At 36.0% G+C, this 25,522-nt stretch overlaps 1 protein-coding gene across 1 annotated transcript in view; it reads left to right on the plus strand.

Moving 5' to 3' along the window:
• FSIP1 (fibrous sheath interacting protein 1) overlaps nt 1-21,733 on the plus strand; it is an 87,174-nt gene extending 65,441 nt beyond the window's left edge. Inside the window, exon 13 of the mRNA XM_010007737.1 lies at nt 21,158-21,733. Coding sequence (XP_010006039.1) covers nt 21,158-21,733 — 576 coding nt within the window. The remainder of the gene's footprint in view (nt 1-21,157) is intronic.
• Nucleotides 21,734-25,522: the final 3,789 nt, after the last annotated feature.

The raw sequence follows: 25,522 nt of genomic DNA on the forward strand, positions 1-25,522 counted from the left end.
GTAGGGAAATGGTCTAAAAATCATTAGGATGCAGTTTAGCAAGTTGCTACAGTTAGAAAGAATACCACAAATACAAAGGAGAGTAATTGCTTAGGTGGAAGGTTTCACAGGTTTATGTGAACGGCATGAGTCATGTTGCAAAAAATGTGAAATATCATACTGTGATGTATAAAAATTAAGATTTATTTCTGCTCTGTGCAGGTTTGTTAGATCCCATTTAGAATCCCACACTCTGTTATATGAACCTTAGTAAAAGAACTGCAGACCATTTGGCAAGAGTGCAGAGGACAGCATCAGTGTCTAGATGCCTAGATCACAGACCTAGAAAATACCTAAATGAACATGGAAGGAATTGGAGTGAGTCAGAATGAATGAGAGAACTCTTGGGAGGATGTGGTAACAGTCTTCAAGTATGCACTTCTGCAAAGTGGAAGAGAAGAAATTATTTCCACAGTGGAAAACAAAGAAGCAATTGTGCTTGATTTGAAGAGGAAAAAAAATCCAGATTAGTACATAAGAAAATAAATAGCTGGGGTTGTTACGTAACTTCCATCCCCTAGAGGCCTGAAATGAGATTAGACTAAAGCTGTATTGGAAGTGTCATGAGAATGGTTACATATTTATGGAGGGCTTGGAATCACTCTTGCAGTGATTTTTCATGTTTGTTTTCAAAATGCCTAATTTTCTATATGGGTAAAAGGCAACGTCACAAAATGTCTTGCGAGTTAGAGCTGGATTCACTCACACCATGGCAGATGAGAGTAACAGGGAATTTTTTATTAGACCTGGAGTGGACATGCCACAGAGGACTTAGTTTGGGGATGCTACAGATTCCTTAGATTGTCAGTACAGCTGTACCTGTAAAAAGCTGGATGCAAACTATTGTACATCAAAGGCAATCTAATGAGAGAAAAGCAATAGGGACAATGACTTTGAAGAAGACAGCTGAGTGGTAGTATTAATTTATAGTTTCATGAATAAAACAAGAACTTTCAGCCAAGGCTGAGAGGTTTAAAATAATCTTGGATCTATGTGATTCACTTGGATTTCATGATGGGATAGAGCAAGCATAAATTTATTTTATTGTGCAGATGTTATATGTCTAGACTCTTTAACTCCAGAAATCTCTGGAGTCTTTCTTAACTTGCAATCTGGGGCTTGTTCTTTGTGGTTGAAGAAAGAAACACTGTACTGGAGGAGGCTGTGGCTCTTAAGTCACTTGCTTGTACACTGTGGGAACAGACATGATATTTAGCACAAATCCAGTAAGTGCTTGGTAAATCAGCTGTCCTTAAAACCACCTGCAGAAAAAAATAGTGTATTTCAGGGTAGCGATCAGCAAGACCAGTGGAGAGGACTCATTGTGCAAGAGGATTGAGAGACAGAGCAGAAATATGCAATTTCTGTATGGATTAGTGCAACATGAATAATATGGGTATTGTATCACTCTGTGCTATCTCTCACTCTAGAGTCCAGAAGTATCACTGCAGCAGTGGTGCTTGTACTGATCATGGAGTGGCATTAGAATGGATTCACCATGTAAATGCTGCCTGGGAGATCCTGAATGGATTCCATAATAGCTGGCCCAGGTTGAGTTCTCTGTGGCCATGGCTTTCCTCCTAACAGCTGTTTTCCAGATAATTTGTACATGGTTTGACACACAGCAGCTATCCTGCTGGATGGCAACCCAGGCACAACTTTAGGCTTGTGTATGTATTTGATATACTTGATACAAACAGTTTTGTACCAGAAAGTGCTGTAAAAATAATAATAAAAAAAATAATTTAAAAAAAATGCAGTGTAAATCTCAGATGAATTGAATCCATTTTTTCATATACTTAGGATCTAAGTTGTCTTTTTTTTTTGAAGCTTTGTTTTGCTAGCCATCTTATATAACTCAACAATTGGCTGATGATTTTGGTTTTTAGAGTAGGCAAGCAAATGGAAACTTTAGCAAGCCCAGAAAAGGATGTACATGTTTGTGAACAATGTGTTGTTAAAATGTTACAATGATTTACAGAGAGTGTTAAAGGAAAATTAATTAACTCGGTGTAGAAGATGAAATGTGAGATAGTGAGTCTTCCTTGTACTTTTTGATGGTGGCACATATTGTTTTAGTTTTTTAAGAAAGAGCTTTAAAATCTCATGTTGGTTAAGGGTATTAAATTCCTAGCATTGTGTGAATTTTTTTCAGACACTCCTTTGTAAGCAATTCAAGTTTATTGTAGTTTAACTTGAATCAGAATGCAGCTGGTGGAAACTATCTCACAAATCATATTTCGCAAACATTTTCATATCTTTTCAGAAAAAAAAATATGGGTACAAATTGAAATACAATATGTTCCTTTTAAGCATAAGTAGAAACAAAAAAATAACCTGTAATAATGACTGAACACTGGAACAGGTGGCTAAGAGGTTGTGGAGTCTTCATCCTCAAAGAGGGTCAGAACCTACTGAACACACCCCTGAGCAGCCTCCCCTAGTTGACTCCACTTTGAGCTGAGTGTTTGGACATGGCAATCTCCAGAGGTCTCTTCCAACCTCAATTATGATTCTGTGACTCTGTGTCTGATAAAATGTGCTCATATTTTGAAGAAATCTGTCTAAATATTTGATATCTTCTTACATGAGCTTATTTGAAACAAATGATTGCTGTATTTATCTATTTTTTAATACATTTTATTATTTTATTGGACATATTGTATTAGTTGACTGTTTCATGCTGAATAAAAATATTTTAATCCAGTGTTCTTAATGTTTATCAAGAAAAGAGGAAATGCCTTAGAAGTATGAATATGAGGCTTTTGGTTACCATGTGTATGAACAGCATACTTCTTATTTTTACAAATTACCTCATGATAGCGCCTAAGGATGGCAATCCTTGACTTTTGGTAAGGTTGGGATAAGGTGCATGTCTGAAAATAATGAGTGGAATTTTGTCTAGATACGTTAATATATTTTTTTTTCTTACTTTTTTTTTTTTTTTTTTGAATATAATACCCTGGTAAAAGTGCTAAAGAATATATAGGAACCTTAAAAGTCTTTTATTTTACAAGAAAAAAAAAAATCCTGTCAAGCAGGGAAATAGAAGTAGGTACGCTTTCCAAGAGTTTCTCTTCTATGTATATGTGAAGAGAGGTGATGAGAAGGAGGGTGAAACTACAGTGGGCCAGCCTGTAATGGTTCTGAAGACCCTTGCCCCTGAGCAAACCCTTCGAAGGAAACAAAGGGGTTTTTTGCCCTTTATTTTCTGTACTCTTTGAATTCCCTGATGCTATTAAGATGTCCATAATATAGTCGCACATCTGGATACTGTCTGTGGCTCAGCTCAGTCTCCTTGTAGTTACATGACAAGAATACTGAAATATGCAGGTGCAAGGAGCATATCAATATTCTATGGCATTACCTCATAGTATTTTCTGTAATTGGAATTCTTCACATGTTCCAAATGTCCTCTTTAGGTAGTACTGCAAAATGCGCAAGCTAATTGTATTTTGAAAGCTATCTTTGGCACTTGTCCTCAGGAATTATTTTAGTATGTTCAGTGACGCTGTAATTTTAATTCCAATTCTGTACTTTTGCGGTGCGAGACGTACTGTGCAATAGGGGCTGTGTGGATAGTTGGCAATCATAGGATATACGGCAGTCAGGATTAAATAGCAATAAAGGGTTCACTGAACTGCACTAACAAATCAGACGTGATTACAGTCTGTGTCAATGCATATGCAGAGATTAGAAGATGTGTGCTGATGAATAGGCTGTAGTCCATTTGCTTATGTTATTTTTCTTTGTGTGAGGTCAGTGAAGAGAAAATTATACTGTAAGTACATGATCCTAAATTATATGAAATATTTTATCAAGGCAGTAATAATTGAGGAGGTTGAATTAAACATCCCTTCATTTTTATGGTATATCACTTTTTGTTTTTAACTCTGTTAATCAATATGTTTTCCTCTTTCTGTTATTTTTAATAATCTTATCATTGTATGGTTCTCAACAAAATACTTTCATATTCAGATAGTGTAACATTTAAACACTTGCAGTATCCTGATGTTTCTAATTTCTGTTTTTAGAAGTAGTATAGAATGCAGTTTTCTCTTCATTGTTTGACTTTTTTGTGCTTACATTTCACAAACTCTTAATTTTTTTCTGTAATCTCAATTTTACAATCACTTGTATGAATAAAAATACAGCATTGTATTAAGTGCTTTGTAGGTTCGAGTTCTCATTCTGAGCATATACAATATTGCATAGCTTGCCCATATTAGAATTTTTCCTTACCATCATACAATACTTTTTATTCAAGAAACTCAGACCTCTGCAGCTTTTTCACTGAACCATTTTGCCCGTTAACTAGCAACTTTTTTTTTTTTCAGCCAAATAAACTGAGATACTGTAAATGACTGAACAGAAAAACCTCAACAGAAAAGCCAGGAATAGAAATTTGATGGTAAATTATCATTTTATGAGTACAGTGTCTTTGGTCTTGATTTCATGCCTGATAAACTGTATACAGAACTTGTAGTAGCAGTTGAAGTTTAGCAAGTTAAACTCTTGTTTCATTTGCAGCAGCCTCAGGATAGCCACAGATATTTTTTTAATTTAGGATCAGGTTCAATTTTGTGTTAGCATAAGGGATCAAATGAGATAGTTCATTAGTTCCCTGACCTTCAAACTGTTCCTGTCCCAAGATCTATTGGCACCCTCTATGCAGTGCTCTAACTTCAGACAGGCACGGTTTTATACTGTAGCTGTAACCAGACATAAACGCTTGGACCAGGGCAAGGCTTTCTCTCCCCTCTTTGTTACAGTATGCCCCTTTTTGCATAGGCAGGAGAGTACTTGGCCCTTGGGGCTGTCCAGAAGCCAGAAAAGTCCTTCCTGGTAGAATTCTCAACCAAGTTCTGCTCATTGGAAATAAAGAGGCTTCACTTGGAGAAGGGAACCTGTCCTTTTAGCTCTCATCTCATTATATTTGTTGTATTAACAAATATCCACCACTCCTTGCCCTCCCCCCCCCCCCCTGCCCCCCCCCCCCCCCCCCAAATAATCTTTTAGTTTTCAGCATGAACTTTTCTCCTGTGTCATGAGAAAAATAAATCTGAAGTTCCTCATTATATGAATTATTAGAATTCTTTAAGTCTTGTTATTATTACTGGATATTTTTAAAATATGGATTGTTTTCCATATGGTTAATTTCATGAACATATGGGTCTGTTTTGTGATTTTGTGAGATAAAGTGATCCAGATTTTTTCTGCATGTCTTAGATTAAAATACTGGGATTTCTTTTTTTTTTTTTTAAATTATATAATTGACTCCTGAGTACTACAGAATAGAATTTTGGCTTATACATAGCCACTTCACCTACTAATTTTTAATATTTGATTTTTTTTTATTCTTTTCATTTGCAGCCTCCTTCTGTGCCCATCCTGGTAGTTCTGGTTTTATCAATAAGCCAGTAAATAAATTAATTACAGTGCATGGTGGGTATATGCATACATAGTTGCACACCCTTAGCCCCACTCCACATACATAGATATAAATCAAGCAAATTAGAGGAACTTAAATTACTGATTCCTTTTCATTAGTGAGACTTTGTTTATTTTTTAAACAAGATGTGAATTTCTAGCAAGTATGACCTGGGAACATCATGAGAGAAGGGTGAGTACAGTGGCTGAGCTAACTCTGCTGCCTAATCTTGGGCATGTCAGTTAAAGCTGTATTGAGTGAACTTATGTTGATTCCGGAGGGTTATGTGGTTTAGAATAACATTCAGAGCAGCTAGTTGACTGAGCTGGAAACAACCTTAAGGCTAACTTAAAAGAGCAAAAAAAAAAACCCCAAACTCAAACCTGTCTGGACTCCCACCCTTTCTGGAGCTTAGGTATTTTGTATGGTTTCCAGTCAGGTGCCTTTGTTGTCTGAAGGTTTAATACCTAGAGGAACTTTGTAAAGGCAGGCACATTCAAAACATTTTTATTTCAAACAAAGAAGAGCTCTTTTAATTACTCCATATATCTGATGTTTCAAACATTTGCCTAGTACTGGTAGAATTAAATTTAGTTCTTTGTAAGCCTGCTGTTTCAAACTGCATCTGTGATCTTCTAAGAGAAAACCATACATTGTCAATAAGCTGTGGAACAGATGCAGTGCAGTACTATTCATGGCTGTCCTTCAAACTGGGCTCTATTATGTGAACGAAATCAAGCCAAAGAGAGAATGCCTGACAAGGTGCAAGGTGTTATGACCTTGAGATTAGCACACACAGCTCTGAGTAGTGAGACTGAAGTGTCTTAAGCCCCTTTCCCAAGAGTCATTTGGGAAAAAATACCTGTCATGTCCCTCCCGTTATTCTCTCTGTACTCCATTTATGGCTTTCTGGTGCAAGGACTCAGAGCCTATTTCTCCATGTAGCCAATATTAACCTAGCTCATGTAAAACTACAAATGAATGAGCCATATAAGGAATATGCTTCCATTAACACAAAGTAAAAGAATTTCTATATCAAGTGGTGTGTAGTACCATAAGGGGATACATGTGGGAGCAGATTCCACAAGGCAGATACAAGTTGGTTGTGTCTCCTGCCAGGCAGCCCAGTGAGACCAAAAAAATTCATTCTTAAAATTCCAGAAGAAATGGATTTCTGATGTCTCTGAAGAGGATAGAATGTCACTGTGTGGCTCAGAACCATGATGCATCTGTCTTAGTTAAAACTCATTCATTTTAGCAAATAGCTATAGCTTAAATTGTGGCAGCCAGGCTGTTACACACACACATAATCACATTGTAGAGGCTATACTACTCCATAGCATCAGCCTTCCAGACTGCAGCTGTATCCAGTCTCAGTATTTATATAGATTTTTGTGTCTCTAGCAACAAGTTACATTTTATGTATGTTTTTATTAGCATTAGTATTAAAAAGGCAGATACTTAGAACTTCCATCTGTTCTAGTATGCCCTCATTGCATCTTATGCAGCATGCTAGATCCTGCTGCTAAACCATGTGTTTTCAGATGTGTGTATCTTTCTGTGAACATCTGTTATACTTAGCTTGATATATGAACTGTGTTTCAAATCAGATCCTTGGTACATTCAACTTGAATGATTTGCCCATCTATCCTGAAACTCCTTTAAAAGTTTGAAATATTCAGCTGGATGGAAAAGCTTAATGGAGAAGCGTGTTAACCTAGGTAGTGAGCGTCCTTCATTAAAGAAGTTATGACTTTTGAATATTTATCATCTACCCTAAGCTTCTACTTTTTGTTTCAAAAAATATGATATGTTCTTTTGTCAGTGTATTTCAACAGAATGTCTCTGAATTAGCCAACTGAATAAGTTGCTTTCTTCTAACTGCCTGGAAGGTGCACACAAAACACTTGACTGTGTCATTGCCTACTTATTCAGTAACTGTGATTCCATGGAATTGCGAGTATTGTAGTGTCCTCTAAAAACAACAGTGTCATCATTAATTCATCAGAAACACAGCTATGAACTATGGTTGTTGTTTTTACCAATGCAACTGGGCAAAAACATACCAATGTGCAGTAGAGAAAGTTCCAAGCAACTGGGGTGCACAGTGCTTTGTGTTTAAGCTATTGACCTTGTAATGTGATCACACAAGACTTTTTGTAAATTAAAGTTTCAGATCTTATGAGTGACATGTGAACTTTGACTTCATGGGCAAAAGACAGGCTCCAGCTCCAGCGGAATCACCTGTATCCCACATGTATGAGAAATATACATATATTTATTTTTAAAAACATGAGACTTTTGGTGCTTTCATGTCTTTTACTAAGGGAAATGTTAGACTTTCTTTTTCCTTTTTCTGCAGTGGTGTACATAATGGAGTATAAATGGGATTGTGCCAAGCTTTGTTTCAATATATATTTTAGCTATTCCTATAGCAATTACACATTTCAAACTGCAAAACGTTAACTTTTCTGAGCTACACACTGCTGTACTGTTTCAGATTTTGGTAATTTGTATATTGTTTCTAGACTTGCATTAATTTCCCTAGAAGTAAAATTTCTTAGAATTAGTGTTTACACAGCTGTTTTGAAATAAATTTGATATTCAAACATGTTTGGCATAAAAAAATTTAAAACACTAAAATATTCGTGGATCATCAATACATTATTTTTTAAACTGAGTCTTTCTGCTATAAAGCCTTTCAATTTCTGCATGAACATAATTATTTTTTGCCCCTGCTACAGGAAAGCCAGTATGCCTATGCTTAGTAGATGCTATTTGGGCTATCTGATTTCCTGTACATCTGTGACTAGACTTGTGGCATTCTCTTTGAGGAGGAGGAGTAAGTACAGGAGCTTGCCTAGTGTAGTTGTGTGACCTGTTGAATGCCATCATTGCTTCTGGTTACAAACATGTAGCCATCTCTTACCAGACGAGGTTTTACCAGGAGATGAATAAGTGGAGGGAAGGAAACACACATGTTACAACACTGTGTTAGCCCATGGTTGGCCCATGGCTTCCATAGTCTTGCTTTTTATCTGTATGCAGATACATAGACCTGTGCTGCTGGTTACACAAACTAAGATAATAACAGTAAAGAACTGCAACATCTGGAATACATGTGCTTTTCTAAATGTTCTGGGACATGAGAAAGGGTCTGTGACTGAGAAAAATAATAGCAGAAGATGCTGAGAGGTTTTTTTTTTAGTTATTATTTCTAAGGCCTAGAGGATTAAAAACTGTAAGTTTAATAACAGAAAGTAACAGTTTTTCTTCATCCCTCCAAAAGAAAAAGGAGGAGATTGGCTCTTCTACTCAAGTCTTACAATGCTTATACTGTTTCAAGTTTGGCAAGGACATAAAATACATGGATTTTAGTTATAGTGATAGAGGAAATTTATCATGCCAGCAGGAATATGGACATTGGTACTGTTGCACATTTACTATATGTGTTAGACAAGCCTGAGGAAAAGCTATAATGGTTTTAATAAATGTTCAAAACTAAGGTTTACTTTAACAACTACTGAAGATTGACCTTTGTAGGTAGACAAAAAAATAAATATTATCCTCCTGCACTTCTAATTCTTTTTAAAACAGCTGTCAAACATCAAGTAACAATAATTGTTTCAATAATAAGTTGTTTTATCTCATTCTTGGCTTTTCTTATTGTTACATGATAAATGTAAATTTTCTAGTAATGTATATTTGAATATTTTAAGGTTTAACTCCTGTTCTTGTACTTACTGAAAGATCCACTCCCCTTTTCTCAAAATCAAGAATGGCTGCAGGCAGGCTTGAACCTCTAAGTAAAATGTTTTCCCTCTGGCAATATTGTTCATCACATTCTTCCTAAAGGCTTTTGATTTTTCTTTTTGAATGGAAAATAGAAAAGCCAGATGCAGGTATCTCATTTCAAAGTATCCTTCCGTTCTTCAGTAAATAAAATGTTCTTTATTATTCCTCTCTTTTTAAAAAAGTTTTTTTTGAGCACTCCACAAAATGCATGTCCTCATCGACAAGCACAGCTGCAACCTCCCCATAGAAACTTTGCACTTGCCCTGAGACAAGCCCCACCAAACATAAGAATATAAAAGTATTTATCAGTTTTTCTCTGCCCTCTCAAGCAGAGACTGAGATGTGGCAAAACCATCTCTATGCTTGCTCATGCATCTCTATTAATGTACAGAGATATTTCTCTAAAAGGCAATAACAATGTCATAGATTTTAGACAGTATGTGCCTTAGTGAGTGTAAATGTTGATGTTGTGAGTTGAAAGGGTCAGAAACGTTTTGTGAGCAATAAATGAGAACTTGATTTCTTTCTTTTTGTAACAGGTTTAGTAGACCTGCCATTGTGAGGTAGGATTCTGAATTTGCAATTCATATAACTACAAATACTGCAAACTTCACTTTCTTCTTCCCACAAGTTATCTCATTTTTGGTACTGGTTAAACTCTAGATTTTTGCAGTGCCATAATTGCACTAGGACCTTTACTCTTATTTAAAAAGTGAAGCAAAGAAAACCTGTATTTAAAAATGTAATAAAAGAATATGGTCTCAAATGTACTAGACTTGGTATTTTTGGAGAGGTGTCTCGTTTGGAGAGGCTCTGTTTTTGAGTGCTTGCATTTGCCAGTACATGGCAATATTGTACATACTTTTATCGACCTTGTGAGATGAACTAGAACAAGACAAAGCAAAGCCAGTGGGATACATTATGAGACTCGTTATTTAAAACTAGGTTTCTTTACAACTCTGTACTTCAGCATACACATGAAAACAAATATCTGAAAAGTAGTGTCTTATATACCTTTTCTAACCCTCTCATTTACTAAATCACTGTTGTAATATTGATCTCTGCTTCCTCCCATTTTATTTTCTTTTTGATAAGTTTCATAGAATCATAGGGGTTGGAAAGGACCTCTGGAGATAGAGTCCAACCCCTACTGCAGCAGGAGCACATCACACAGGAATGCATCCAGATGGGTCTTGAAAGTCTCCAGAGAAGGAGACTCCACAACTTCTCTGGGCAGCCTGTTCCTCTGAGTTGTATTGTCAGAAAGGTTTCAGTTTCAAAACAACAGTTTGTAAGCAAAACTGTTAAGTATTCTTTTCTTTAGATTTTATCTTGGTTGGATTACCATCTGAGATGCTGGTACCTCTCCTGCTGCTTGTGAGCACCTTAAGGAACTGCAGTCAACATAAGTTCTCGGCTGAAGCGATTGATTTAGGTGGCATGAGTTCAAAACAGAGAGGGGAATGCTATCACCTGTCTTTAATACAGAGTCAAAACGTCCATAATAAGTTCACATCTATAAGAGAAGCTACATACTTTTTTTCCTTAACTTGTATAATTGAGATTGCACACTGCCTGTATTACTTCGCTAGGGAACACTGCAGGTTTTATTGTCTTGTTGTTCTGCATACAGCAGAACTTCCTTCACAACACACTTCTGCTATTGGAAGAGAATATTTTCATCTCCAAAACATGTATCACAGGCCAGGTTTACCATTTACATATATATGTTACATAGAAAAAGTCAGTATTCAGAGGTGCCTAATGCTGTTGCTACACAGGGCCAATAAAAAAGATTCACTTTAAAAGATATTCCTAAGGAGTATCAAGAAATATGATCTGAACTCCTAAAATACATAAATTATGATTTTGTCCTTTTTTAAGCTTTTGTCTGTAGCTGCTTTTGGTGGGCCTTTGTGGCTAACTGCTTCTTGGACCAGTCATTATTTTCAGTGAGATAAAACTACACCTAACTACACAGGTCCTCTAGATCATGTGTTTGTGGCTTCCCTGTTTTCCTTCGTATTGGATGGAGTTAGTTTTATTGGTGTTTTAGCACTTGCAGTGAAGTTTGCTATGTGACAAAGAAACAAATGTCTGACTCCTTAGTTCTGTTGCTATACGTATTTTCTGTTTCATCAACAGATTATAGACCTGTAAGTAGTCTTAAAATCTCAAGGTATTTTGTTGCAGAGTTTTAAAATTGCTATAATGCAATGCTGTGGTACCATTATGCTACGCGGTATTTCCATTTATTGGAAAAATAAAAAGCCAACATGACCAAAAAAAGAAAAATAAATGGGGTTTTGTAACAGAAAACAGCTGCAGCCACATCAAGGCATTTTTGTCTACTCTGCTGGCTTTGCTGAAAATTAAAGCCACAACTTAATAATATTCAAGGAAGATAGTTCTATGGGATGAAATCTGTTAAATGCTTAATAACAAACAGTTAAAAACACAGAACGGGATGTTCAGGAAACTCTTTTTGAATGCTAAATAGGCTGGATTGCAGAAGTTTTGCTTCTTCAGTAGAGGCTAGAAAATTAAAATCATATTCAGAATTATGGCTTGCAAATACCAGTTCAGGAATCTGTGCCTTATGTTTTTGCACATGTGTTCAGTGTGTTCAAATAAAACCAGCTTGATTTCTAACCTAAGAATACTTGAAAGTGTATGAAATTAGTGCTCTAAAACCAGGGAGCTATGCATTGGTTGAAGAAGATTTTAGAAATGCGAGAAGAAATTATACAGTAATAATTTATAGTAATGTACTTCATTTTTTTCTATCTAAAAATAGTACTTAAATCAAAGGGGGATTACATAATGATTTATGCAACATTTATATTTTTTTAGCTTTTAAATGATTTTTCTAAAGAAGAGCTGACTCTTCTTGCTTAGTGACTTCTAGAGTATGTTGATTTTCAGTTAACTATACCCATTACATCAAGTCAGTACTTCGGCTCTAGCCAGGAAGATATACTCTAGATACACTTAATTACACAGTTTAATGTATGTTTGCTTCAAATTGTAGTTCTTACTTTTTCTTCTATTAACGATACTGAATACAATTTCTTCCTTTGTTGATTCCTGCTTACTAGAAATTTGTACCCTGCTTATGATGGAAGCTGGACCCAGGAAACAGTGTTTAAAAACTGTTGAAACTTAACTAATAACTTTTTAAAATTATATAATATATACAAAAGTCAAATATGCAGGATTTGGATCTTGGGACAAGGAGTAGGAGAACACTATAAACACTGATTGCAGTTAGGGAGGAGAATAGAATAACATTATAACTTTTTAGGATGTCTCTTGGACAGAACCAGATTTTATTATGATGTTGGAAATGTTAAAAAAAACCACAACAAAACAGTCAACAACCTCTGTTTAAAGCTACTTGCTTTCTTGTTAAAAGAAAGTATTACCTGCAGTTAGTGGATTGAATCCTATTGCTTGATAAGTCTACATGATTTTAGAATACTAGATCTCTTGCATTTCTTTTTATTCAAAAAACTAGATTCTAACTAATTGCTTGCTCTTCAAGCTCCCATTTGGTTTCTCAAATTCAGATAAAACAATATTGAACTAAAAGAAAACAGTACATTCAAATCCATAAAATATCTCTTAGGACCTATGAAAAAGACTATAATTATCAAAATATGGCTAAATTAATGTAACTCAGCAGACTTAGCTGCTTAGGCAGCAACAGTTCCCAGCTGCAAATAAAACAATCTTTATAACTGTTATTGTTTGAATACAACTTTTTTATTTAATGTATAAATAGTTCATTTTTTTGAACATCAGTCTTTACCAGGTTTAGCTATTTTTTTGCACTATTTTAGGAAAGATCAGTTAAATAGAAAAATTGCTCTAATTTAATTTAAACGCAATTTCAGTTACCCTTTATTTGCTTTTGTGTTTAGGTATTATTATACAATATAATCAGAATTTCCTTCCATGTTTCTTTGTCAACCATTTATTTTGTTGAGTAAAACCTACTATGAATAAATAAATTAGGTAATAAAATATAAGTATTTTTATAACAGTTTTATTGTTTTGTAGCATTGAATAAAAAATCACTTAGCTTTCCTTTTTAAAATGATGCATGTCTTATACTAGCTTCTAACATGACAGAAAAAGTCAGCATGCTAATGGAAATAAAGATTTTAATGAGTTATATTTGGTATTTTAACTGCTTAGTTTGAATCCAGTACTGTTGAGATTCTAAAAGATACAAATAGTATATTTGGTTCAGTTAATGAAAATGGAGCTTCAAAGGCATAATATTCCTCTAATGCAAATATGCATATGCCTTATATCTAGGCAGAGTTATATATAATAATATTAAATCTATATAGACGATTGAGAAACTTTAGACCTGTGTGACATTTTCAAATTTTATTTCTTAAAGTTACTTTCTTAAAACTTTGGTGAGGACATACAGGTTTAGATTTTGGTGTCTGTGGGTGAAAACTTCACTGCTAATATGCAGGCACCTAGAAAATATTATACAAACTGTAGCTTAAAAGCTGCAATGAAGATAAAATTCAGGATAAGCTTCAGGAAATGAAGGGTAAAAGGTACGACTTGTAGCAATTCTGAAAATAATATTTTTTTAATCTTTAAAATTATTCCCATATGCTTCCAAGAAGAAATTCACGCTTACCCACTACAACCTCTTAATTATATCCTAGTAGAGTACTCTGTAAACTCTGCAGCTGTGAGTAATGTAGCTTAGTGTTTATGATATTAAATGAGAAGAAAATAATCGTAAATTATATTTTAGGTTTTTTGGTGTTTTTTTTCCTGTATCTGTTACCTCTGGCTTCCTCATTCTGAAGTCTATAGGGTGTGGCATAGATGATGCAGCACAGGCTTTGATAATTTGCACATTCAAATCACAAGCAATTGACTGGATATTTTTGAGAAAGATAAAATAAAAACTAATATTATGCCTCTTTTTAATGACTCAAATATACATATATAAATTAATTTTGCCTACACTAACTTGTCATATCTGTTTTTACTTGTATAACCATTAGGCTCTCTTAAAAATCACAAAATAAGATGAACTGCTTCAGTTACCATGTGACTTATTAACAATTTTCACCTACTTTTCTTTGTCTCTTTCACTACTCTAAATAAGAGCAAATTTGTATAAACATGTCTGATGTCTGTTAAGATTTGTCTTTGTCAAAGAAAGGGGAAAAAATCCTTTAGGGTTTTTTGTTTATAATTTATTGATTAAGTTCATTTCCTCTTCAGAATTTTTATGTTATTATAAAATATATTTTTAATGGAGGGTTTATATGATTCCATGAAACTGATAATGGCTTTGATGTGATTCTAATGGCTCATAATGTTACAAGTTGACTTTTCTTTTCAGACAGGGCTGTTACCAGATGTCCACAAGTTTATTTATTTTTTTCTGGTACTCCTGTTTTCTTAGATACTTCTGTCCTTTCTACTTTCTAGCTCTTAGCACCGCTAGATACAGAAAGTTGACTATCAGACCTTTTCCTTCTGTCTTTACAAAAACAGAGGCAGTAGAAAAAAATAACATAACTAACAGAAGGAAAGATAGCAGAAGGAGGAAAAGAACAAAAGCAAGAGATTTTCTTGTGTGGCTTGGGAACCCTTTGTGTCTTTCTGGTAACAGCACGGAAGTCCCTAAACCCACCCAAACTAGACATAAGCACAGGATCATCAGATTGTGAATTGACAGAAGGTTGATCTGGAAAATTACAGGCCTGTTAGTTTTGCTTTGGTACCAGGGAAGCTGATGGAGCAGATCATCCTTAGTACCTTTATGTGGTACATGCAGGACAACCAGGTGATCAGGCCCAGTCAGCGTGGGTTCACAAAGGGCAGGTCCTGTTTGACTAACCTGATCTCCTTCTGTGACAGGGTGACCTGCTTATCAGACAATAGAAGGACTGTGGATGTTGTCTACCTTGACTTTAGCAAGGCCTTTGACAAGGTTTCCCTCAGCATTCTCCTAGAGAAGTTGACTGCTTGTGGCTTGAATGTTCACCTGCTTTGCTGCATTACATACAGGTTTGCGGGGAGAAACCTGGTGTGTTGATTGACAGCTGGCTGAACATGAGCCAGCAGTGTGCCCAGGTGACCAAGAAGCCCAAGAGCATCCTGGCCTGCATCAGGAATAGTGTGATCAGCAGGACCAGGGAGGTGATCCTGCCCCTCTACTCAGCCTTGGTGAGGCTGCACCTCAAGCACTGGGTACAGGTTTGGGCACCACAGGACAGGAAGGATATTGAGGTGCTGGAGAGGGTGCAGAGAAGGGCCGCGAGGCTGATGAGGGGTCTGGAGAACAGGTCTGATGAGGAGAGGCTGAGGGGGCTGGGGCTGTTCAGCCTGGAGAAGAGGAGGCTGAGGGCAGACCTCATTGCTCTCTACAACTACCTGAAAGGAGGTTATGGTGAGGTGGGTGTTGGCCTCTTCTCCCTAGGACAAGATAGAACAAGAGGAAATGGAGTGAAGTTGCACCAGGAGAGGTTCAGATTGGATATTAGGAAAATTTTTTTCACAGAAAGAGTGGTGAGGCATTGGAACAGGCTGTCCAGGGAGGTAGTGGAGGCACGGTCCATGGAAGTGTTCAAAAAACAGGTAGAAGTGGTGCTTCTGGAGATGGTTGAGTGGTTGTGGGGTGTAGGGCTGACAGTTGGACTTGATGATCTTGCAGGTCTTTTCCTATCTTAATTATTTTATGATTCTATGATTGTAGCACAAGGAGCTCTTCATTTCCATTATTCAGCTTCCAGTCTTAATTTTTAACAGTATCAAATCGATACAGGTTCTCTCCAGAAACATGGTCACTGAGTTATAAGCATGCTTTTGATCTACTCTAATTAAATTTTCTCTCATTGTTTTTGAAATAACTGTTCTGAAACAGCCCTACAGTGGAAAGATTAATTTTTTTCTTTTACATCCGTTAAACTTTTTCTCATAATGTAGTGTTTTTAAAACAAACAAGCAAGCACTAAAAGCCATAACATAATGTGCTGGGTGCTTAAGGATTTCTTTGTAAAAATGGATGTGTGGGTCTGTGTGCTTGGTCTGCCTGGGATGGAGTTAATTTCCTCTATAGCTGCTGGTATGGTGCTGTGTTTTGAATTTGTGACCAAAACAATGCTGGTAACACACCCATGTTTCAGCTGTAGCTGAGCAGTTTGCACTGTGTCAGGGCCCCCAGTGAGCAGACTGGGGATGTGCAATAGGCTGGGAGGAGATACAACGAGGCAGAAGACCCACACTAACCAAAATATATTCCACAGCATTTAACATCATGCTCAGAAATGAAAAGGGAAAAGAGAGAGTTCTAGGGAGTTACCCATCTTTTGTTCAGGAGCTGCCTGGGCACTGGTTTGCCCTTGGGAGATGGTGAATGTTTGTCTTTGCATCACTTGCTTTGGTTTCTTTCTCTCCTCTTCTTCACTTATTAAACAATTTTTATCTTAATCCACCATTTTTGTTGCTTTTACTCTTCCTTTCGTCTTCCCTTGTCCCTCTGGGTAGCTTGGGGGAGCAGGGAGCAAGCAAGCAAGCAGTTGTGTGGTGCGTAGCTGCCTCTCAGGGTTAACCCACAACAGTCTCCTAAGGACGTATTCCCATAATGTGAATTAGTTTACAAGTCATGGATGCCAGTCCTGACTTCTGTGTTGCAAAAGAACTTTGGGCTTTTAGCATTTCTGGAAATTGTACGGAGCTCTTCCACATGACATGGTGTGTTCTGGTTTTGTATGCAGCATATTAATAATATTCCATAGACCCAAGAGTAAAAACGTAAGCAAATTATAGGATCCAAGTGAAGTATTGCAAGCGAGACTGTTGATTGTAGTACTTTCATATCAAACAACACAATATACTCTTATACATATGCCAGCTACATGAGTCCTTAAATAGTGCTGGCTTTCTAGTGCCTTGTCCATTTACTGTTTGACATTTTTTTATTATTTATTATAATTAAAAATAATCATGAAGTGTTAACTTTCTCACCATGCTAAAATCTGATAAGGCCTTTCAGTGTTAGTCTGTCTCTCTTGCTGTGTAGATGTAGAAAACAATCCTAAAGCTGTGAACTTGCAAGCCTGTAGTCACAGTGGGTTTGTCCACAGCAATCTACATTTGCATTCCTACTAGATGCAGTAAGGTTTTCTCTATAGACCCATGTCACCGAGGAATTCAGCAAGAAACAAGAAATCTTCAGTCAGAGAAGGGCCACAAGTGTGTGAAAAACTAGCCACACATAAACAGTAAAGGTCATTAACAGGCTCCTAAATTCCTGGCTAGGAATTGGTTTTTTGGATCATTAACGGTAAAAAGCCTAGGAAATGAATAGGACTCAGTGTCCTATTAAAAATTAGCCAGAACAATTAAAAGGTTTTCCGATTTCTAATGGGAACCAGACCTAATAGCTTGTTTTCCCTTGTGTAATGTGCTTTTTCTCCCTTTTGAATTACATTAATTTTATGTCATGGTATTTTTAAAGAAATATCTTGAAGTATTTTTTCTATATAGGAGTTGTAAATTATTTACAGTGAGGGCAGAGAAAGCTTGGGAGAAGTTGAATCTAATGTCTCCCTGAGACTGTTACTGATTCTACGTCTTGTGATTCTTACCTGTGACAGGAATTCTTCTGGTGTGTGCAAATGTAGACTTTGCAGACTCCTAATACAGTTACTGTATTATGCGAGCCCACGAGTTGAAGTGCTCATTTGTTTGCAAATGCACAGCCTTTTTTGGTGTGAGGTGTCTCTCTTTAGGGTATTATGTGTTTCCCTAAACACAGTTTTCTGATTTCAACAGCAGCCTTACTGCTTTCATTTCAAGATTAATTTCTTGCTGCTCAGTGCATGACTGAGGGCTATTTAAGAGCTATGTTCTCATCTACTTTATAATTTTCCTTAACCCTGAAATGACTTTGGCACAACAAAAATGCCAAGAGTGAACCTTTATTATATTAAAACGTAATTTTTGGAGAGGTATGTTAAATACTTTCTGTTTCCTTATCTTTGCATCCTTGCAAGCCACTGTTACAAATCAATCCAAAGATAGGAAGATATAAAGAAAGAACAAGAATGACCCATCTTTTATGTTGTATGCTTTGCCTGCAGGAGGAAAACAAGTCCACAAATTACCAAATTTTTTCACTCTGTAGCTGTTATGCTTCTTTCCCTCCTCATTCACCTTAGGCTACAGATCTCCCCACCTAGCCCTTGGGTAATAATCAAGGTAATCTATAAGCTAATTGTCAATAGATTTTTCCTGAAAGGAAAAAAAGGAAAAATTAAATTTGGACAAGGAAAATAAGATTACAGATAAATGGAATGGAGATAGGGGGAATAAGAGGACAAAAGAAAGGCAGAACAAGATGATCGTCTTCACAATGTTAATTTGTACTCAGTTGTTCATTTACACCAGATGCAGAATTCCTGTTTTGCCCTGTTCTTAACATAAAATTAGCTCCAAATATTTTTGGCCAAGAGTTTTGAAATATGTTCATATAGAAGCACACACTTAAAAACATGTGGGAATCCATGTGGGTTTGAAGATGTGAGAATCTTCTGTGGTACAAATATAGTTATGTTGATGTAGCACAATATTCTCTCTGTGGATATGCTCTGGATGCAGCTGTGCTTCCAGAAGTGGTATAACTGTGCTACTGCGGTGCTCTCCGAGTGAATGCATCTTGTTATAGCAAGTCCATCCTCATAACAACTACTTGTAAACAGACATTGTCTTGCAAGTTAAAATACTCCTTCAAGAAATGTAAGGAATTAAGCATGGGATAGTAGCTTAGGTTGAGAGTGAAAATTTGAAAAATTCCATGCTTCGTTTTTGATCAGTCATGTGTTTTGCTACTAATTGTTTTTCACTGTCTGACTTATTTTTCATCAGCGAGTACTTTCTGCACTAGGATTAAATTTAAAAGCTTGAGAAAAGTTTGAAGAGGTCATAATTTTTACTTTGTCATCTAAGTGCTTAAGATTGTGGTTTGATTTTAATTATAGTATCAAACGTACACTGATACCAAGATTAGCTGAGCCTCAATATAATTAACTGATTTTAGGTTCATCTAAATTAAGCTCTTTACACATAATGATAATCTGTTGATGCTCTTTTTTGCTTGTTTAAAAGCCTCTAATGCTTCAATTTCTTTAGTACAATTGTCTTTGCACACTCAAAGTGTCTTTGGAAAGAAAAATGGTCTGTGCAGGGAAAGACTAGTGAAAAAAAGGTTTGATAAATCTATAAAATTGAGTTTAAGTATATCAGCTAGTGCCAGAACAGTAAGCTAATTGGTCTATAGTAGCAGTTATTAGCTTTAATCAATGTTTGACCATATAAATATATAATGGTTACTGAAAGTAACCTGAAATGTCTTTCTTTTTCACTTGTAGTATTACCTTGTCATTTTTAATAGCCACAGCAAGTTTTACAAAGAAACACTATTTTCTTCCTGACTGAAAACTGTTCCCATTCATAAACATGAATAATCAGTTTTCAGGCATAATCCACACACCATGTGCTACTTAAGCTGCAGTTTCATCGTGTCACATACAACAAACAGGGTCATACCATGCTTGTAGGAAAAAAAAAATATCAGATAGCCATCTGATACTGATCTTTCCTCTGAAATGACTGTAGCTCCACGCTTTAGCACAATATAAAGTGAATTCTGTATAATAGCCTTTACATAGTGAATGAAACTGTTTTTTGACATAAATCACTCCAGCCTTAGAGAGCTCATCAAAATTGCCAACTGATCCTTTTGTGTCTTGGAGGTTGGATAAACCCAGAGTTTTGATTGTAGAAAGAATCTTTTTCAATAAAAGTTGCGTAGTATCTATAACATTTTAAATACATATTATGATGTATTCTATATCTCATATTTCATAGGTATCTGTATTACACATATTTGAATGTGTCTAGTATTTTTCATTATATTCTTTAAATTGTCAGGAGTATTGTACTTCTCTCTTACCTAGCAACACAAAGGATTGTAAAGGCTAGAAGTAACTCCCCACTGCAAACCTCTCTAAGCAAAATGTCTGTTGCTGTTCTTCACCATTACCAGCTAATGTCAGTCATTATTATTGATACCAAATTTTATTAAATGTCCCATAAAGGAAACCTGCATGATAAAAATGCAGTGAGTGTGCTACTGCCTGAATAAGAAATTGACTGGAAAGATGCATCTGTGAGCTATCCAAGTAGTGACAGCTTGCAGAAAGCTGTAAAACTGTCATACAGAAGTTGGGGCTTTCTCCTGTCACATGCCATGGGACATACTTGACATGATAGGTCCTGTAGATGAGTAACTGATGAGCTTTTTGTTACATGGTTGGTAGAGGCTATGCTGCATTTCTACAGTGAGCAGCTGGGAATGCTTCTGTCAATATGTGGCCAGTCTTTGTGGGTTGGTGCTGTCCAAGACCGTTTTTGACCCCAGTCGCATCACCCAAACAGCTGAAAGTCATTTAGCAATGTGCTGTTTTGCATTCAGAAACTAAAATCTTAAAGTGTTTTTGTGTGTCTGTGTGTAAACAATACAAACCAAGCTACATCAAAAAGTATGTACTTTGCTAACTGAAAAGCAGTGATAATCTAATGGAAGACTAAGCAAAATCAAAGGTATCTCAGTGGGCACCAAAATTCTTTCCTAACTTGCAGCATCTAATATATCTAGAACCTAGTGAAGATTTTACATAAATTATGTAATTACGTAAATTTAGATTTAAATTCAACCTGAATTGAATAGCTTTTGTATCAGTTTAAGAGTTCTGCTTTTATATCTTTCAAACTGTCGCATGGCACTGCTTTTCATTAATTATATTTTGACAGAAAAAATTCTTGCCTTTTTTTTTTCAGACTGAAGAAAAAATGGGCCTCTCTGAAGAGCAGCTTAAGACCCTTCTGGAAGAATGTATGCAGTCTCAGAGAACAATGAGCAACGTTACCATGCCAAAGTCTCAGGAATCTCTTTCTTGTGGATTAAGTCCCCCTTGTTACACAAGTCAAGACTCCACTCTTCACTCCACATCTACTCTTTCCAAAATGTTTGTTGAAGACCATATTGTAGGGATGTTAACGGCTCAGGAAAAGACTGAAGTTGAAGACAAAAGCTTATGTGTTAAGGCAGAGAGTGAAATCCCTGGCTACTATCTCGGCAAAGCATTGGCTGATAGTCACTTATCAAAGGATTCACTGGCCCAAACAGAGGAACTTGATGACCTAGAAGGTTTACAGAAGATGGGAGATAAGACTATTACTGAAGGTTACTTTATGTCAAGAGCACTCAACAGAAAAAGGTTGAAGAAACCTTCTTTCTTGGGTGAACCATTATATTGCATCAGCTTGAACAATGAACCATCCAGGGAGGCTGACATTCTCAGCATACCACTGCAAACCAAAGGAGGTGAGACTCTTAACAGCCCTTTAGAATAGCCTTTTGATTATGATGAAAAAAACCAAGCAGGTTCTCACCAGAGGTATGCAGCAATACACACTGATTATTATGGTGGGGCAAAGATGTGCTTTTCTAAAACATAAAACTGTGCCAAAGATAATACACACAAAATAACGGAATGTTTATTAAAATTCTTGCCCTGACATAACTGACTATAAGGCTACGACTCTTACGAAAGATAAGATTTATGTTGATTAATTCTGTCAACTGAAAAATAGTGTTGACAACACATATGGATTATCTTTTTGGTAGCAGAAAGTTGTATTCACTGTTCTGTGGAGAGCAAATACTCTCTGTAGTTGGTATAACATGTCACACAAAAATCCAAGTGTTTCTGGGATGTTTTTAATAAGGTAAACTTGGTAGTATAAACACAAACATGACCTAACTATATTAAAAATAAAAAATCACTTTCAGGCAGTTCAATTTTATGCATAGAATATAACAAAACAAAGACATACTGTATAATTTCTATAAATTACTTCTAGATCAGTAAAAGAAAGAAAATACTTTGTCCAGCAAAAAATTAAACTCACTCTATCTAGTATTATTAAAATATTTTGGAAATGTCTCTTAATTTTTATGTCTTTTACTTCAAAGCAATTATATAGTGATATTGCAATCTAAATATACATTTAGATTTTTAGTCTAAGACCACTTCTCTATCTGGAAAGCAAACTGTAAAATAAGTCAGATTTTAGGTAGGTCCATCTACATCTTTCATTTCTTTCATAAAAGTGTTAACAGTATGAAGTTGTTTGTGATTCAAGTGCTATAGTTGAATAGTATTAGAAATCAGAAAGTTTTGCTAGATTTGTCAAGGTAGATATTTATTATACTGGTAGTTACTTGTGAATTTGGATAAACATTTTTTGCATACATTGGAAATTTAGAAGGACATTCGAATACCTCATAACTGTGTTAGCATTTTGTATGTTCACAACCGTTTCTTTGATTGTTTGTAATTACTCTTTCTGCAGTGAAGGGACTGTAAATATTTTTTAAAGTGATTCCACCTATCAGAAATCAAGAAGGCTTATTATTACTGGTTTTATGCTGCCAAACTTGGTATCCAGACTTACTTGCCATATTAGCCCATTATGAGATTTGGGCCATAATTTGCAAGAGGAAGAAAATAGAAATACAATAGCTGTAGAAAAGGTTGGGTTTTGTTGTGGGTTTTTTTTTGGTAGGTTACTTTTCAGTTAACTTCACAAGCCAGCTTTGCCCTTCGTATAGCTACAGGCATCAGAAGAGTGAAGCAAAGGAAGAAGGAGGTGGTTGGCCCCAGAGGAGAGAGGGGTGGTAGCAGCAGTGACAACAAACACCACAGGGAACCAGCTCTGCCAGGGGCAACCTGATCTCAGGCAGGATTAACACGACTGCATACTACACTACCGGTCTTCTTCAGCACCCACCACTGAGAAATACTCAAGTTTAACTTGCTGCCTTCACATGAATTTAAGTTCTTCTTTAGTTTGCATAGGTGTAGTACAGTCAGAGCCAAGTGTGACACAGCCACAACTACCATCTCCCCTTATTAGTGTACTTTAAGGTGGGATGTGTTAAATCAAGCAGAACACCATGCGCTGGAACCACTATGTAGTGAAGTGAGCAGAGAACTGTTTATACCTGTTGCAGTAGACATAGTTACTATGAGGTAATTTTATTGCCCAAGAGAGAACGAAGCTTTCAGCTATTACATAAATTTCCATATGGGACATCTCATGGTAAAAGTCTTTAAGTGTTCAATTATTAATTTAAATATCTTTGAGTCATAATCATGTGTCGTGTCAGAGCAATGCAACAGGGTGTTTCGATTATCCATTTTCAGTAATGGCCAAGTAATATTCATCCATATAGCACTCAGATCTGTATAGTTAACAAGCATCTTGGTTTTATGGTAATTTTGCTTAGCAGATATTTTTTTGGGAGGGAAAGTGTTCTGAATTTACAGAGTCTCTGCATCTTTTAATTTTACTTAAAAACTAAAACTGAAACCAAGGGTATCATTACAGATACCTTAACCCATCAATCTTTGAGTCTTTGTGTCTAATTTTTTAAAATGGTGTGAACAGTTCATCATTAGACACAATAAAAATAAGTGCAAAATGTACAGCGTAAGCCAGAAAACCATGATACTTTCCATGGAATTAATTTGTTTCTCCCAAAGGTAACTCAGTTCTGTCTTAAGCAGTTATTCCTGGCCATAAGCAGAAGGTTCTGATTTTTATCAAATTTGTGAAGTTGCCTAATGTACTCTGTAGGTAAGCTTGTTTGTGCAGACATGATTAGATCTGCTATTTAGTTGAGCTTTGTTATGGTCTTTGTTTTAAAGGACATTTAAGCATACATGCATAATCTTCTGTAAACAGTTTGATTTTCTGCTACATGTATTTAAACTCTCTGTAGTGCTGTGTAAGCAAGCAAAACTGGGTTTGTGTGAAACTGGTTTAGCAGAATTTTGGTTTCACAGTCATTATGGTACTGTATTCGGTGATACAGATTTGCTGTAATACATTATTTAAGGAAAGTATAATTATTAATATCATTCATATATGTATTTTATATTAATTCATATATATATGTATATATATATGAAGGAAACTTGTCTGCTTCTAGAGATAAGTAATTCTTTCTTCTTTAAAGAAGCAGCAATTTGCATCAGTTAAATGCATGTAAAATATACGTGTTGTTTACTGAGATAAAGAGAATCCAGATTTACCCACATACAGATATAAAAAAGTTGTTATTTTTCAGTTGTATGAACCAATTGGTAATTATTTCCAGCTCTTTTTTTTTTTCTTTTTCTTTGCTACATGAGGTTTTAAGTAGTTCTATCACTGTTGCTTTTTCCTCTTGCAAGGAACATTGTGCTTGCAGCAGTTCAATGTGTGCTTCTTTTCTATTTTACAGATGATCTGAAGACTGAAAGTTGAGGGGATATTGATAATGTGCCTCCTTATACAATGCTTTTTTTCTGAAAGTCTGGTTTTCAGACCCTCTGAAGGCAATGAATTATAATTGAAAACTATTCCATGAGATGTTTTATTTTCAAGAGATAATTGTTATTATCATTATAATATATTCTTGCATTTTGATTTCAAAATAAAATCTTGCACTTCACTGATTTTCCTGGGAGTGTTCTATCTAATAAATAAATGTACACACACTTTTGTGTAGCTGGGTGTCTGATAGACATGCATGTCTTTGTTAATGAAAAATATAAAATACAACTTTCAAAGTCCTGTTTCTACTGATGAGATTTTATTAGAAAGGCTGTAACATGTATATAACCTTTTTATCTTTTCTCCTTTATATGCAATCTACTTTTGTAATGAACTTAGCAAGACCCTGACCTCTGGTATCCCAGTACAGTGTGCTGGGGGTTGCAGCCTGTCTGACTGCTGAGCCCTGACTCAGTGAAGAACCCAAATAGGCACCAGGTCTTCTGTCCCCACACTGTCTGCTGAACTGCTAGTTGGATTGAAGGTTAAGACTTGCACAAGTCCTCTGCTGGATCAGAACATCAGCACCAGTCTGCTCAGCTCTGTCCGATGCCTGATGCTGCAAAGAGTGTAACCGTATAACAAACAATCTTACTCTCTGGCTGAGACGTGTGACTGAGTGATGAAAGGTGGCAGTCCCTCCTGAAGGCTTGGTGTGAATAAAAGGGAAGGGGTGCAGAAGTTTGCCCTTGGAGTTACTGGTTTGTGAAACCTTATAGTAATGGCTAGCTGGGGGGAGGGTAATACAGCTGGTTTGTA

Source organism: Chaetura pelagica, unplaced genomic scaffold (genome assembly GCF_000747805.2).
Source record: "Chaetura pelagica isolate M959 unplaced genomic scaffold, ChaPel_1.0 scaffold70, whole genome shotgun sequence".
Lineage (NCBI taxonomy): Eukaryota > Metazoa > Chordata > Aves > Apodiformes > Apodidae > Chaetura > Chaetura pelagica.